We start from the raw sequence: 14415 nt of genomic DNA, 5'->3' as shown, positions 1-14415 counted from the left end.
TTTCACCAAACAGGGAGGATGCTGACATCACAGGAGAGACTAGAATTGACACCACAGTCAGACTTTGTCACAAGCTGTCATATACTTCCTGGGCTTCCCAGGTGGCACCAGCTGAGTGTGCTGCAGTCCATGGGGTCGTAACGAGACACAACTTTGTCTTTTGGTAAAGAACCTGCCTGCCAATACTGGAGACATAAAGAGACATAGGTTCGATCCTTGGGTCTAGCAGATCCCCTGGAGGAGGGCATGACAACCCACTCCAGTATACTTGCCTGGAGAAATCTATGGACAGAGCAGCCTGGCAGGTTACAGTCCATAGGGTCACAAGGATGCAGACATGACTGAAGTGACTTAGCAGGAGCAGCAGCCCTTCCATTTGCTCTTCTAAGGACCAGTTCATCTTTCCTAAAAATCATGCACTCTCCCCTCAGAGATCTACATGCCTCTCCTCTTTCCCTATTAAGATGGTATTTAATCCTGAATTCCAGGCCACTGTGGGGACTTCACTTTTCCCTAAGGGTCTCCCCTGTGTACATGAGATGTCCATGTTAATATGTCTGTTTGTTTTTCTCTTGTTAATCTGTCTTTTATAACAGGGTCTCAGTCAAGAACACAGAAGGGTAGAGGGTAAATATTCTTCCTCCCCTGCATGTCCATCCTGGCCCCTTCTTTGCCCTGACTGTTCTCACCACTCACCAGTTTCCACAACACCCCTTCATTCACTTTCCACGTGATCAGTTCCTCCTGCGTTATCCCAGAAATGGCTCTCCTAACCAGCTCCACCTGCCAGTGTGCCACTACAGCTCATCATCAAGGAGCCGGCTATGCTCATTTATTTAGCTTTCTGTTGGGATTCCTGAGTCTTTTACCTTCTACTCTGTCCACGTTTGCACCTCAGTTTCACAACAACCCACGTTCTTATAATTGGAATTTTTTTTTCTGAATGCAGCAGTGATTTGACAATTGATCTAAAGATTTCTTGAATTCCAACGTGTTGTGCAATAAACACACAAAACCCAACATGCATGTCTACAGCCTGTCAGCTGGGGTTGGGATGCAACTCTTTGAACAGCTGCCTAGAAATCGTGACTCTCAGGGAAATAAAGTAGAACGTCTCTGAGCACGAATCGGAGTTAACACGTACGGCAGAGCCACACTGCTCTGGCGGCCAGTGAACACGGCAGCTGGGCTCCATTTGCCAATCAGGTTGAGGCCATTTTTTTCCCTTTTTTTTTAAATCAGAGGTAACATAACCCGTTAATGTTAATACCTCTTAGTCTGCATATTTTATATTGGAATTAGATAATGATTTAAATTACAGTTGATGAATATTTCACCACACCATCTGAGATGCATAGACATGTGCAGATGAAGCATAATGACTAACTCTCACCACAAAATCCTAGAGTTCCTTACACACAATAGTTAATTGAAAAATGAACAAATATGGCCAGGGATTCCTTTTTCTTCTTGGAATTTAAGAAATGACATCAGAGTTGCAAAATCCTGCAAATTCTACAAATCCCACATCATCACATGTTTAATTAAAAAGTATCTACATTCCTTATATACTTCTACTTAGAATTTTACATCTGATTTGACTTAATAATATAATTTCTTATCTTTGCTGACTACTTCTTAGTTTTATTTCTTTACATGGTGATCAGCATTCAGGGAAAGTAACTTATCTGTATTTCAGCTTCTATAGGTATAAAAATGATATGACTTACTACCATCTCCTTTTTTAAAAAAATAAAAGAACAACAAAACTACATCTATGAAAAAGAAAGCAAACTTCTATCTGTGGTGTTGATTGTCTTACAGCACAAGGGTACCACTTAAGGAAGTAACATTCTTCATTTACTTTATTTTGTGCTAAGTCACTTCAATCGTGTCTCACTCTTTTTGACCCCTGGACTGTAGCCCACCAGGCTCCTGTGTCCATGGGATTCTCCAGGCAAGAATATTGGAGTGGGTTGCCATTTCCTCCTCCAGGGGAATCTTCCCAACCCAGTGATCAAACACGCGTCTCCTGTGTCTCCTGCACTGTGTAGGCAGGTTTTTTTTTACCACCAGCGCCACCTACAGCTCTCATTAAAAACAAAAAACTGGGAAATGTAGAAAGGAAGATAAAACAAATTTCAAAATAAAATCTGTCTCATACCCAAAATACAGCCAACCACTCTGAATACTGTTGCATTCCCCTCCAATTTGGGGGGAAGAGGGCATCTAGGCAGAAGCCATCATAGTGATGAATCACAGTTAACACATACTCATGAACAGAAACTAGAAGAGACTGACAGGGCCAGAAAAAGTCACAGAAATGCTGGCCTACTTCTGACCCAAGGCAGTCAGGCCTAGCCTCCACTGCTCTGGCCTCCTGAGGGCTCCTGCATCTTTTGACTCTTTTGTGAAGAGGAGAGAATGTGTACTTCTTGGTTTGGGCCAAAAAGCTCTCACCAGCCAGCATCTCCAGGCTCATCTGTTGCCCCTCATCTTCAGGACCTGCCCCAGCCAATGGCTTCCCAAATAGGGGCATAAAGAAAATAGTAAACTGCATGTACATACATTTTTAATTTTTTTTTTAAGCTGAGCTATGTGGCATGCAGGATCTTAATTCCCCAACCAGAGATCAAACCTGTGCCCCCTGCATTGGAAGTGCAGAGTCTTAACCACTAGACCACCAGGGAAGTCCCAGTGTTTACTTTTCATTCCAAAAAGTAGACTTTCCCAATCTTCAGTATACAGATTAACCATAGCACACATAAATTATTTATAAATAAATTTTTTGGTTTGAGAGGGATGTGCTCACAATTCACTTCGATGGAGTGAGACCCAGGGCACACACTCCTCTCAAATCATGTTGTGGTCTCTCTTATTTTCTGGTTCCTTGTGTTATTTCTTCTGCATGGAATCCTTTTTCCCTCCCAGGATGACAAATTCCTAGTCTTCCTTCAAAGACCAGCTCAAATGTCACCTCTGTGGTCGACCCTTCCTTAACCAGGCGGTATTGATTTCTCCTCCTCCAGGCCCAGCTCCATTGCAGTACTTGCCTTTGTGCAGTTTCTACATTCACCCACTAGCCCTGGGGTTCTACTGTATCGGGTGGATGAATGAAGAGAAGGGAAGGGAAGGTAGAGAGAAGGCATGGCAAGACAGGAAAGGGAAAGGAGGCCTGATGTGACAACTGTGGCCATTCGGAATCAGAGGTTCCTTTGCCTTACATCTCTCTTTACCAGGGAGCAGACAGTAAAAAGCTGTGATGGAATATCCATATCTTACAGCTGAAATCCAGTGTATGCTCAGTAAACATAAAGGTGGAATGGATTCACTTCCTCCTAGTGTCTTGGTAGAGAGGAAAAGACATTTACTAAATGCTTACCTGAAAGAGAAGAGAACCAGTCTAGACTGAACCTCTATCATGGACCAGGCATGAAATTTTCTAGAATAATCTGCAGAGTGCATATCTTGTACATGAATCTTCATAAAACTCCAGAAAGAGACAGTAGCCCTGTTTTGCATCTGAGTAGAAGTTAGGAAACTCAACCATATTCGGTACTAGCATATGTGGAGAGGAGATTTAAATCCTATCCCGTGGAAATCCACACCTCATGCCTCCTAATTAAGTTGTTAATAAACCCAGGAAGATGTCACTTTTGTTCCAATATGGCCTATTAAGTACCAAAGGTAACAGTCACTGGAGCAATAATGTAACATACATGTAAGGAAATCTACTGTATTAGCTTCAGGTACAGCTTTTATATGATTTGTTGCTGTGCTAGACAATTAAGTGTCCCAAGTTACTCCTTGGTCTCATTTGACTCTACACTCTCACTCTGTACTGGTCTAATAAATACAAATAAACTCCAAGATGTACTCTGAGACTGTGATCTAGGATGTTCCACTTTTCAAACAATAATGTATTTTATATTTATCCTAATATATAGGAACAAATTTGTCTTATTTTCTCAGTGAAAATGGATTATATTTTAAATTTTTAAAAACACACACATACAAATGATACACATTCTCTTGGGATTGTATAGTTAGAACACTTTGCTTAATTCCTTTTTATATTTCCGTTCTATGATAAAAACTTAACGATTCCTATTCGGGAGCATGTTCTGAAGCTGATTTGACGGGCAGCCTTCATTTGCTGAAAAGATTCAGAAATCTTTTCAGATTTCAAGCTGAAATCAGAACCAACTTCTTATCCTCTAGCTCTTCTTCTGGGTTTATTATTCTGCAAGAAGCCTGCAGTGAAAGAAAGCTGACTTCCAGCTCTAAGTGTGCCGCTGACAAGACGTATGGAGGTAATCACACGTGGAGCTCACAAAGGCTATTAATACAAGGTGCTATTTATGCTGGTTTCCCGGGGACCGTATCCAAACTGAAAAGGCCAGTTCTGTACTTTTTGTATTTATCAGCCTGCTCTTCCTTCATGTCGACTGATTCACTCGGTCCTTGCAGTGGCCCTGGGGAAACATCTAACGCAGAGAAAAACCTTGGGGAGGAAAGAAAAGAGGAAAAGAGAAGCTTTCGCTTCCCAAGAGTGAGCTACCCCTATTTAGAATGACACATATTCACGAACAAGGCAAGATTTGAAATGCGCTGTGCCACGGGGACTTGCCATAGACACAAAGTCACAGGAACCTTGAGTTCCTCCATGGTATAAGGTATTTACCCTTTTCACAATTTCAGAAATGGATCCTGGAACTGATTTCTGTTTATTGGACTGGTGCCAAGTGAGGAAAAGGAGTCATTTTGGGCAGTTAGTCAGCTAGGCCAGTGACAGAAAAGCATACATACGGCTCTCTTGAGGCATAAATATATTTATTAGCTTCTTCTACTACTGTCTCGATATCCTTTGCAGGTGTATGCTCATCTCCATAATGTGCGTTCTTTTAATATGCTGGCATAATCTCCAATACTGAGTGTGGGGAGAAGGAATGGATTTGTCTAATTTCCACAGGATAACACAAGTCACTAGCAGGTAGGCACTTGGAAAAAACATCTGATGAGAAGGAAGGAGATTAGTCAGAAAGTCTTGTTTGGATAGGCTTTGCTCAATGAAAAGATTTGTATTCCCTTGCAGGGCAGAAGGATGTAGAGACTTTGTATTAAACTTCTTGGAAAAAACATAAAATATGTAAACTCTTGGTTTTATCTGCATCATGTGTATAGGCTAAGGAGTTGGCAAAATCTAGCAATTATTTAACACGTTGTTGATTTTAACAGGAAACCAAAGGCCTGTTAAAGTCCTCACGTGACAATACTAAGTGACTACAAAGGTTCCTAACGTCAGCCCTCTCTCCTATTGGTAATCTTGTGATGAACATCCTCTGTTGAAGGGCTCAGAGAAAAGCATCACTTTATTACTGACCAACACCCTGCCCTAGACACTCGATGCACTCAGAATGCTTCCTATTTCAGTCACACTGTTTTACAATGGAGTCTCAACTCATTACCCACACTGACATCCACATCCTCCACGTGACTGAACTCAAAAGCCAGATTTGCTTGCTGTCATAGCATCTATTCTGAGGCGCAGATCTGATTCTGGGACCTGTTTCACCTAATATATATTTCCCCTGTACTTTCCTATCAAAGTAGACAGAGTGCCTTAATTTCAATATTCTCCTAATTAAAAGAGGGTAATTCTCTTATAATTAAGAGAGGGTCAACAAATACTTGCCCAACCACTACAGCACGGTAAGATTGCAAAAAGACCTTCTGTTGTCATTCAGTTTAAATAGCACAAGGGCAGGCCCACCTGAGGATGTCACTGGCACCAGAGTACTTGGATATATACCAACGTCTGTGTAGCCAGAAACACCAAGCAATACTGCTGCCTGGCTAAAGCCAGAGGAAAATAATACCTCCCCAGACAGACACTTAATGGAACAATTCCCTACTGTATATATCTTTACATGCCTCAGATCTTCATCTGAATCCGGGTCCCTGAATCAATAACTGCGTTATTTGGTTTTATTGCAAAATGAGAAAGAAAAAAAAAAAGACTCAGCAGAGACAGCATGGTGAATGAAAGTGACTGTCTATCACCAGCTACAACTTTCAGTTCTTAATTTTTCCATTTTCTCCTAAGGACTGACTTGAATTCTATAATGAAAAATAGACAAAGAAGCAAAGTCCTCAGTTTTCTACACTTCAATGTAATTGTTTCTGCTGGTCTTATGGAAATAAAAATGTAATTTGACCTTTAAAATGTGTAGCAAGAAGGTTTATGTTTCAGGAAGTATGGGAGGAATGCCTTCCTACTGCACTGCTGTGAAAAGAGAAGACACTATGGCTGCATTGGGGGGTATGTGAATGATTTGGGCATGGAAAGGAAATCTCCCTTCTCTCGTCTGCAGTGGTGGATTAGGAGGGCTGCTGGAGGAGGGGCAGACAGCTACTGGGTAGTGGGGTGGGGGCAAGTTGCAAAGGGAGGAATCTCCACCCTTCACTCAAGGAGCTGCAGCAGACCATGCAGAAGGACTGGTGCAATCTTCGTCTCCCTTTCCTCTCACTCAGGCTTTCTCAGCCTATTGACGTCTTGGACTAGATCGTTCTTTGGAGGGGGTGGGGTGGGGAAGGCTGTCCTGTGCATACTAGGATAAGTATTAATAGTGGCATCCTGATGTCTGCCTACTAGAGGCCAGTAACACTACCTCTCTGCAGCTGTGACAATTTAGAAATATTTCCAGACATGCCAACTGTCTCCCTGGGGGAAGGCAAATTCATCTGGTTGGGAACACTGCTCCAGCCCCAGACATATCACCCTCCTTTGCGGGACTCTCAATCCGTGGTTTTCAACCACAGATGCACAAGAGAATCACCAAGGGATCTTTAAAAACAAAAACCTTATTTCTGGGTTCACTTATGCCCAGTGAAATCAGCATCTCTGGGCCTGGTACCAAAGCAGAGGATGACCACGGAGCTCTAGAGTTTGTAATTATAGTGCATACACATATACTTTGGTACTGAGAGAAGTAAATATTAATTCTCAGGCATCATCTTTCAGTCAATGCTAAGTTATTCACAAAGATAGCAAATAAAAAACCTAAAGGGCACAGAAATCTCGGCTTTTAGCACTGTATGGAGAGCCGGATATTAGAAAAGGCAGCTAAAAGTTTGGGGAGTTCGAGCAGGGAGAGGGGAGGAAACAACCAAAGAATAAGAATCCTGTTATGTGATAAATCTGCAAAAGTGAAGACAAATGGTCTCATTTGGACTCAAGCTGAAGTAGTTCTAAGGCTGCCTGCTCCAAGAATTTGATGTTATTCAGGCACCCAAGAAGCAGCAAAGTGGGAATATGGGACAGACTGCTGCCTGGCTTGCTCTGAAATGCAACAGCCCCACTGACAATTTCTTCTTCGGGAGGCATTCTCAAGTTCATATCCCAGAAAAAGACACAACATTTAAAATGTCACAGTAGTGATATCTGGTCTGTGCATGGGGCCACCCTGCTGACCACCCTGGTGGTCTGTGTGTGGTTCTGCTTGGCTACCCACAGGGCTTTAGCAGCAGATAAAGAGCCCTCCTTCAGAGGGGGATTTGAGAGATGCACAAGATATACTTATCTCGAAGTGGCTTTCTCTTTAGCTGGCAATTCTCACATTTAGAGTCATTCTTTTGGCTGGAGGAGAGCTTGAACAGACTCTGTTAGCTGGTTAACATGCAAATCTGTCACTCTGGAGGGGGCGATGGGGTTGGGGGGAGGATCACATGGTCATCAAAATGATGAGATTACCAGTGACACAAAATGAGTTTCAGTCATTAAAAGGAAGAAAAGAAAAAGGAGACAGAGAGCCCATTACAAGGTCCTCCGGTGTAGTAGGGGCTTCCTGGGTGGCTCAGCAGTAAAGAATACACCTGCCAATGCAGGGGACCCAGGAGATAGAGGTTCAATCCCTGGGTTGGGAAGATGATCTGGAGGGAGGAAATGGCAACCTGCTTCAGCAAAATTCCATGGACAGAGGAGCCTGGTTGGCTACATTCAGGGAGGTGGGGTGTCACACAGTGGGGTCACACAGAGTTGTTCACGACTGAGCAACTGAACACGCAGGCATAATGTAGTGACTGGGGTCGCTGTGAGGAGCCCCCGGCCTGTAGGGGACAGTAGGAGGCTCACCTGCCCTTGCAGGGAGGGAGTGAACTCCAAGATGGAGGGAAAGCCGACAAAGAAAGGGAAGGTGGGCGAGGGCTTATGGTTGGGGGAGCTGGGAAACTTCTGACCTACTTCCAATTTCCTGGCACTGTTTCAAGAGAAAATAAACACAGGTCCAGGAACATGTCTGGCCACTTTATATAGGAGGCATGCTTTGACTGATTTCCCTTTCCTTTTTGAAAGCAAAGCGGCCTAAACATATTATCCCCTCCAGCCCCCGTTCTCTGCAACCTGGTTACCCAGCACATACCCTAACCCTCTGGCTCCTTAACCATCTTCCGTTTTCTTTAGGAATGCTTTTAATTAGATGTTAAACTGATAATAGCACCTAACAATTTTTTTACAGCTCTATTTTGGAATCCTTTCTCCCCCACATATGGCAAAACTATCAAGTATTACTCTCCTTCCTCAATGTTTTTTGAATTTAATGTTTTATTGCTCATTTAAAGCCGTCAACATCAACTTGGCCATGCACACAGAGATTTGTGAGAAGTTAGACTAGTCTGCACACAAAGCAATTAAACCTGGCAGCTATGATTCAAAAGATGAATATTTTCCAGTTGTGGTAGGGGGCCAATCATATAGGAAAGAAACCAGCTGCTTCATGTTAGTTCCTGATGTGACTTTTCACACAGACGCTCATGTTGCAGAATTTATTTTCTGTGAAGACATATTGAGAGGGTATTGTGTCATCTTTGTTCCCCCTCTTAAATCCCTAATTCTTTCTGGAAAAATGAGAAGGAGCCATTTAATGATCGTTTAGCCCTGTGCAACTGTGTCCTGGTTAAGTGCCAACTCTGATATTATAAGTTAGCTACTTAATGGCTTTCTTCAGTAACATATTGAGCAAAACATTCTTCACAGCCAGATTGGGAAGGACAAGGATTTCCTTCATTTCGCTCAGACACCCTTCACTCAGTACTGAGCATGTGCAAACCACGGCTTTCTCCCAACCTCACACAATTCATTCCGGTGAATTCCAGCCTGGGGAGGAATTTAGTTACTCGGGATTCACCTCCTGAAGCTGGTGCTTTGGTAGCAAAGTGAATATGAAGGGTGGTTTTTCTTTTTTTAACTGTCTATTTATTTCTAAACTACACACAGCGCCTATTGAGAGCTTAGGTGAGAGAACAGGGTGGCCCCGAGGAAGCGCAGGAGAAGCTGCAGAGGGATGTATTCCACACCCCTGGTGCTTGTGCACCACGAGTCAACATCTGCCTCAGAACCGGCACTCCTGGAAATCTCCAGAGGGCTCCACATCCTCCAAATCTGGACACACTCTATGTGTGTCACAACCCTGAGGTTTCCATCGTACTAAATGAATAGGGCTGCATTCAAAATTCTCTCTACTGCCTAGAGTTCGTGATTTCAGCACCACTAGGGAAGTTTCATTTTTTAAGCTTTTAAGCTGCTTTCTTCTATTTTGTGACCCACTATTTTTTCAAGAGCACCACAATCCTTAAGATCCAGCCTTTGCTCCTCAGAAAATGAGAGGCTTAATTCAAGCACATCGCCCTGTTGCCTGGGCAGCATACTTATTTTGAATAGAGGTCAAGTTTTTCCCTTTGGCATAAATGCATGTTTGTGGTTGTTAAAAAATACTTTAGTTTTACGTTCAAGTTAACATCTGTGTAATTATTTGGGGATTGTTTTGCTGAAGGGTTAGGTCAGAAAACAAGGGGTGGTGTTTTCCCCTTTCGCAGCAATACCATACAGGAAGTAGTTGGTCTAAATGTTCTCTTGTTCAGTTTGGAGGGAAAATGTCCTTTTGTCAAGGAGGTGACTTTTAAACAGCCGTATTGCTTTGGCAGAGCTCATTCAGAAGCCATCCTTCCCATCAGTATAAAACACGATGTGAATTACAAGCAAAGATACGCATCTTCCCTGGGTTCTGACTTTCCTGGCCCCACACTTCCCGCTCTTGAGGAGTAAAGCGCTCAAAGAATCGGTTATAAATCTCAAGACGTCTCATGAGCCATGCGATGTTCATTTTACTAAGGAAATAAAAAATAAAAGGACTCAGAGCAGCTGGAGGAGAGAGGTAATTTGAGGTCATTGCTACACTCTGTCGATTAGTGTGTGAGTCACTCAGAGGGAAGGTGTCACACATGGGCCTCAGAGGAAGACTGTATTCTAAAATGCTGCACAAAGGAGAAGACAGAGTCATCTTCTGTGAGCAGCCTCCAGACAGAGGCTGGCAAACCACAACCCCCCCTGAGCCAGATTTGGCCCCTGCCTCTGCAGGCTCTCCAGCTGCTTCCACACCCCAACAGCAGCCCTGAGTAGGAGCACACAGACCGTACAGCCTGTAAAGCTTAAGGTTTTTAACCCGCCGGCACTTTACAGGTGACGTGTGCTGACTCTGGCTCCAGAGAACAGGTCTGGATGTTGCGTGTTCTTTTATTTATTTATTTTTGGCTGTGCTGGGTCTTGGCTGCTGCACACGGGTTTTCTCTAGTTACAGAAAGCCGGGGCTGCTCTCCAGTTGTGTTGTCCAGGCTTCTCACTGTGGTGGCTTCTCCTGTTGTGGAACAGTGGCTCTAAGGTGCTTGGGCTCAGTAACTATGGCACTCTGGCCTTGTTGCTCTGCTGCATGTGGGATCTTCCTGGACCAGGGATTGAACCCATGTCCCCTGCATTGGCAGGTGGATTCTTAACTGCTGGAACACCAAGGAAGCCCCTGAGCATGCTTTTACATATTAGGGTAACTTGGAAAAGGTCAGTTTTCATTCCAACCCCAAAGAAAGGCAATGCCAAAGAATGCTCAAACTACTGCACAATTGCACTCATCTCACACACTAGTAAAGTAATGCTCAAAATTCTCCAAGCCAAATTTCAGCAAGACGTGAACTGTGAACTTCCAGATGTTCAAGCTAGTTTTAGAAAAGGCAGAGGAACCAGAGATCAAATTGCCAACATCTGTTGGATCATGGAAAAAGCAAGAGAGTTCCAGAAAAACACCTATTTCTGCTTTATTGACTATGCCAAAGCCTTTGACTGTGTGGATCACAATAAACTGGAAAATTCTTCAAGAGATGGGAATACCAGACCACCTGACCTGTCTCTTGAGGAACCTATATGCAGGTCAGGAAGCAATAGTTAGGACTGGACATGGAACAACAGACTGGTTCCAAATAGGAAAAGGAGTACGTCAAGGCTGTATATTGTCACCCTGCTTATTTAACTTATATGCAGAGTACATCATGAGAAACGCTGGGCTGGAAGAAGCACAAGCTGGAATCAAGATTGCTGGGAGAAATATCAATAACCTCAGATATGCAGATGACACCACCCTTATGGCAGAAAGTGAAGAAGAACTAAAGAGCCTCTTGATGAAAGTGAAAGAGAAGAGAGAAAAAGTTGGCTTAAAGCTCAACATTCAGAAAACGAAGATCATGGCATCCAGTTCCATCACTTCATGGCAAATAGATGGGGAAACAGGGGAAACGGTGTCAGACTTTATTTTTGGGGGCTCCAAAATCACTGCAGATATTGACTGCAGCCATGAAATTAAAAGACGCTTACTCCTTGGAAGAAAAGTTATGACCAACCTAGATAGCATATTCAAAAGCAGAGACATTACTTTGCCAACAAAGGTCCGTCTAGTCAAGGCTATGGTTTTTCCTGTGGTCATGTATGGATGTGAGAGTTGGACTGTGAAGAAGGCTGAGCACCGAAGAATTGATGCTTTTGAACTGTGGTGTTGCAGAAGACTCCTGAGAGTCCCTTGGACTGCAAGGAGATCCAACCAGTCCATCCTAAAGGAGATCAGCCCTGGGTGTTCTTTGGAAGGAATTATACTAAAGCTGAAACTCAGTACTTTGGCCACCTCATGCTATGAGTTGACTCATTGGAGAAGACTCTGATGCTGGGAGGGATTGGGGGCAGGAGGAGAAGGGGACAACAGAGGATGAGATGCCTAGATGGTATCACTGACTTGATGGACGTGAGTCTGAGTGAACTCCGGGAGCTGGTGATAGACAGGGAGGTCTGGCATGCTGCGATTCATGGGGTCGCAAAGAGTCGGACACGACTGAGAGACTGAACTGAACTGAACTGACTGAAGGATAAATTAAGGAGGAGAAGGGGACAACAGAAGATGAGATGGTTGGATGGCATCACCGACTCAATGGACATGGTTTTGGGTGGACTCCAGGAGTTGGTGATGGACAGGGAGGCCTGGCATGCCGTGGTTCATGGGTTTGCAAAGAGTTGGACATGACTGAGTGACTGAACTGAACTGAACTGAAGGATAAATTGGAAAAGTCATGTAACTATAAAATTTAAAAATCAGTAATAATAATAGTAATAATAATACTTTTTATTTGTATAGCATCTTTACCTTCTCCAAGTACTTTCAAACATATTCTTGGAGTTTGCTTTGAACAATTAGTGAGGTTATAATCTGATCAAACAGAGAAGTGTTCCACTGGGTGGAGGGTAAATGATTCCTCACTGAATGATAACTGAAGGAGATGGTTTGTTTTCAAGTCCCTGGTGACTGATGCACCCCTGGAATCTCACATTCTAAGTAGCAGATGCTTTAAAGTTTGAGACTTTTACATTAGGTTACTGATTGACATAATCCTTAGTTTTACACTATGCTACAGTCAGCAAAAAAGCATATCAGTGTCAAAGAAAGGACTTAAGAATGGGAAGAATATGCAGAAAGTGTGATCAAACTCTAGAATCATGAGAAGCCAATATAGGGATCATGTTATGTGAGCCTGGACATTGTGGACATGTGTTTTCTTTGTTCTAATTTTCCTCTTTAACACCATGATTTTTCTCCAGGGATCCAGGGTTCTTCACCTCTCAGTTCATGGAGTTCAGGTGAGGTTTTTCCCCCTACCCTGCAAATGTCCCACTGCTAACTCTCTGGGCAGGCACATGACTCTGGCCTGGCTAGTGGGAAGACTGTCCCTGTAGCTACAGGGACTGGTTTATAGACAGATCTATGTCCCAACCCAGCCAATGGGAATTAGCCCTTTTGGACTTTTTTGTCAGAACTACTGGAAACGAAGTCTTCTCTCAGATCACAGGGCTAAAGATTGTGAAAGCCAGCGTGTCATCTTTGCTGCGACATGGAGACACTGTACCTAAGAGTGAAGTGAAGAATAAGCAGAACCAGGAGACTGTGGGGGACACTGGTCAAGGAAAGGAGGCAGAGAGAGAGAGAGAGAGAGAGGAATCTGAATCCTGCTAACATACTGGGCTTAGAACCAAATTTGCCTAAAGGAATTTCCTGGGATTTTCATGTGCATCAGTAATAAATCCTCTTTTCTCTTTAACTACTGTGATTTGAGGTTCTGTCACTTGAAACTGAAAGTGTCCTGATGGATACACTGAGAACATTTTTCTACTGATATTAACTTAATCTTTTTTACTAACAGATATTTCACTCTGACTGTGGACATGAGCAAAAGTATAAGGCTGAAAGAAATGTCTTCCATCAAAATCCATTGCAGAGCAGGGCGGGGCAGGACCAAAACCACACTGGCATACCATTTCTTAATTCCAGTCTTCAGGATACCAAGAATGGGGGTCTATCGCTAAGTTTACATAAGCTGTTTCTGAATTTTGTTAAGGGAGCTTTTCTTATTTTATGATGATATCAGGCTGGAAAATATTCTTTCTGAGTAAGCATTCATGATGTTAACCTTCCAGAGATTTGTCAAAAATATAGTTTTTGAAGTTTTGTCCTTTACTGAGGTTGTGTTCTACATCATTTATATACTTTTGACCCAACTTCAAACTCCAGCGAATAAGTCTATCAGGTTTCCCTTTATTTCAAATTTTCTCTTCTTTTCTACTCCCAAGATATGCATCTGTCAGCAGGGTTTAAGAAAATTCGCCAAAGTGTTGTTCTGTGATGTTTATGTATTAAATAAACAACATTTTCCATCTGATGCTTTTACCTATAGGAACAGCTCAAGTGCCATAAATTGATAGTTTCTAAGTGAAATTACTCACCAGTTGTGTAATTCAGCAAAGGCAGCTTTGATCTTCTTCACGGAGCTATCTACTTCTTCCTTGATCATGACACGGTATCTAGTTAGAGACACAGTACAGCGTTGCAAATCCTTCACCGATTTCTCAATATTTGGGCCTGAAATTAATGTCAAGAAAGAACATGTTAAAGTGAACGCTTTATTTTTTTTATTTCTGAGCTAAACAACAATGACAAAGGCAACTATATCCCCTTCCAATAAAAAGGGATCTTCTTTTGTTTTTCAATGAAAAAA

The 14415-nt window shown here is 42.8% G+C and overlaps 1 protein-coding gene across 8 annotated transcripts in view; it reads right to left on the bottom strand.

Annotated features, from left to right (window-relative positions):
* Positions 1 to 14415, bottom strand: part of SPATS2L (spermatogenesis associated serine rich 2 like) — a 190971-nt gene that overhangs the window by 27207 nt on the left and 149349 nt on the right. For all 8 annotated transcript variants that reach the window (XM_061381071.1, XM_061381114.1, XM_061381098.1 and 5 more), the window contains one exon: positions 14144 to 14279. In XM_061381071.1, coding sequence (XP_061237055.1) covers positions 14144 to 14279 — 136 coding nt within the window. The remainder of the gene's footprint in view (positions 1 to 14143; positions 14280 to 14415) is intronic.

Source organism: Bos javanicus, chromosome 2 (assembly GCF_032452875.1).
Source record: "Bos javanicus breed banteng chromosome 2, ARS-OSU_banteng_1.0, whole genome shotgun sequence".
Lineage (NCBI taxonomy): Eukaryota > Metazoa > Chordata > Mammalia > Artiodactyla > Bovidae > Bos > Bos javanicus.
Note: the sequence above shows the minus strand (reverse complement) of the source record. Positions and strands in the feature narration are given on the sequence as shown.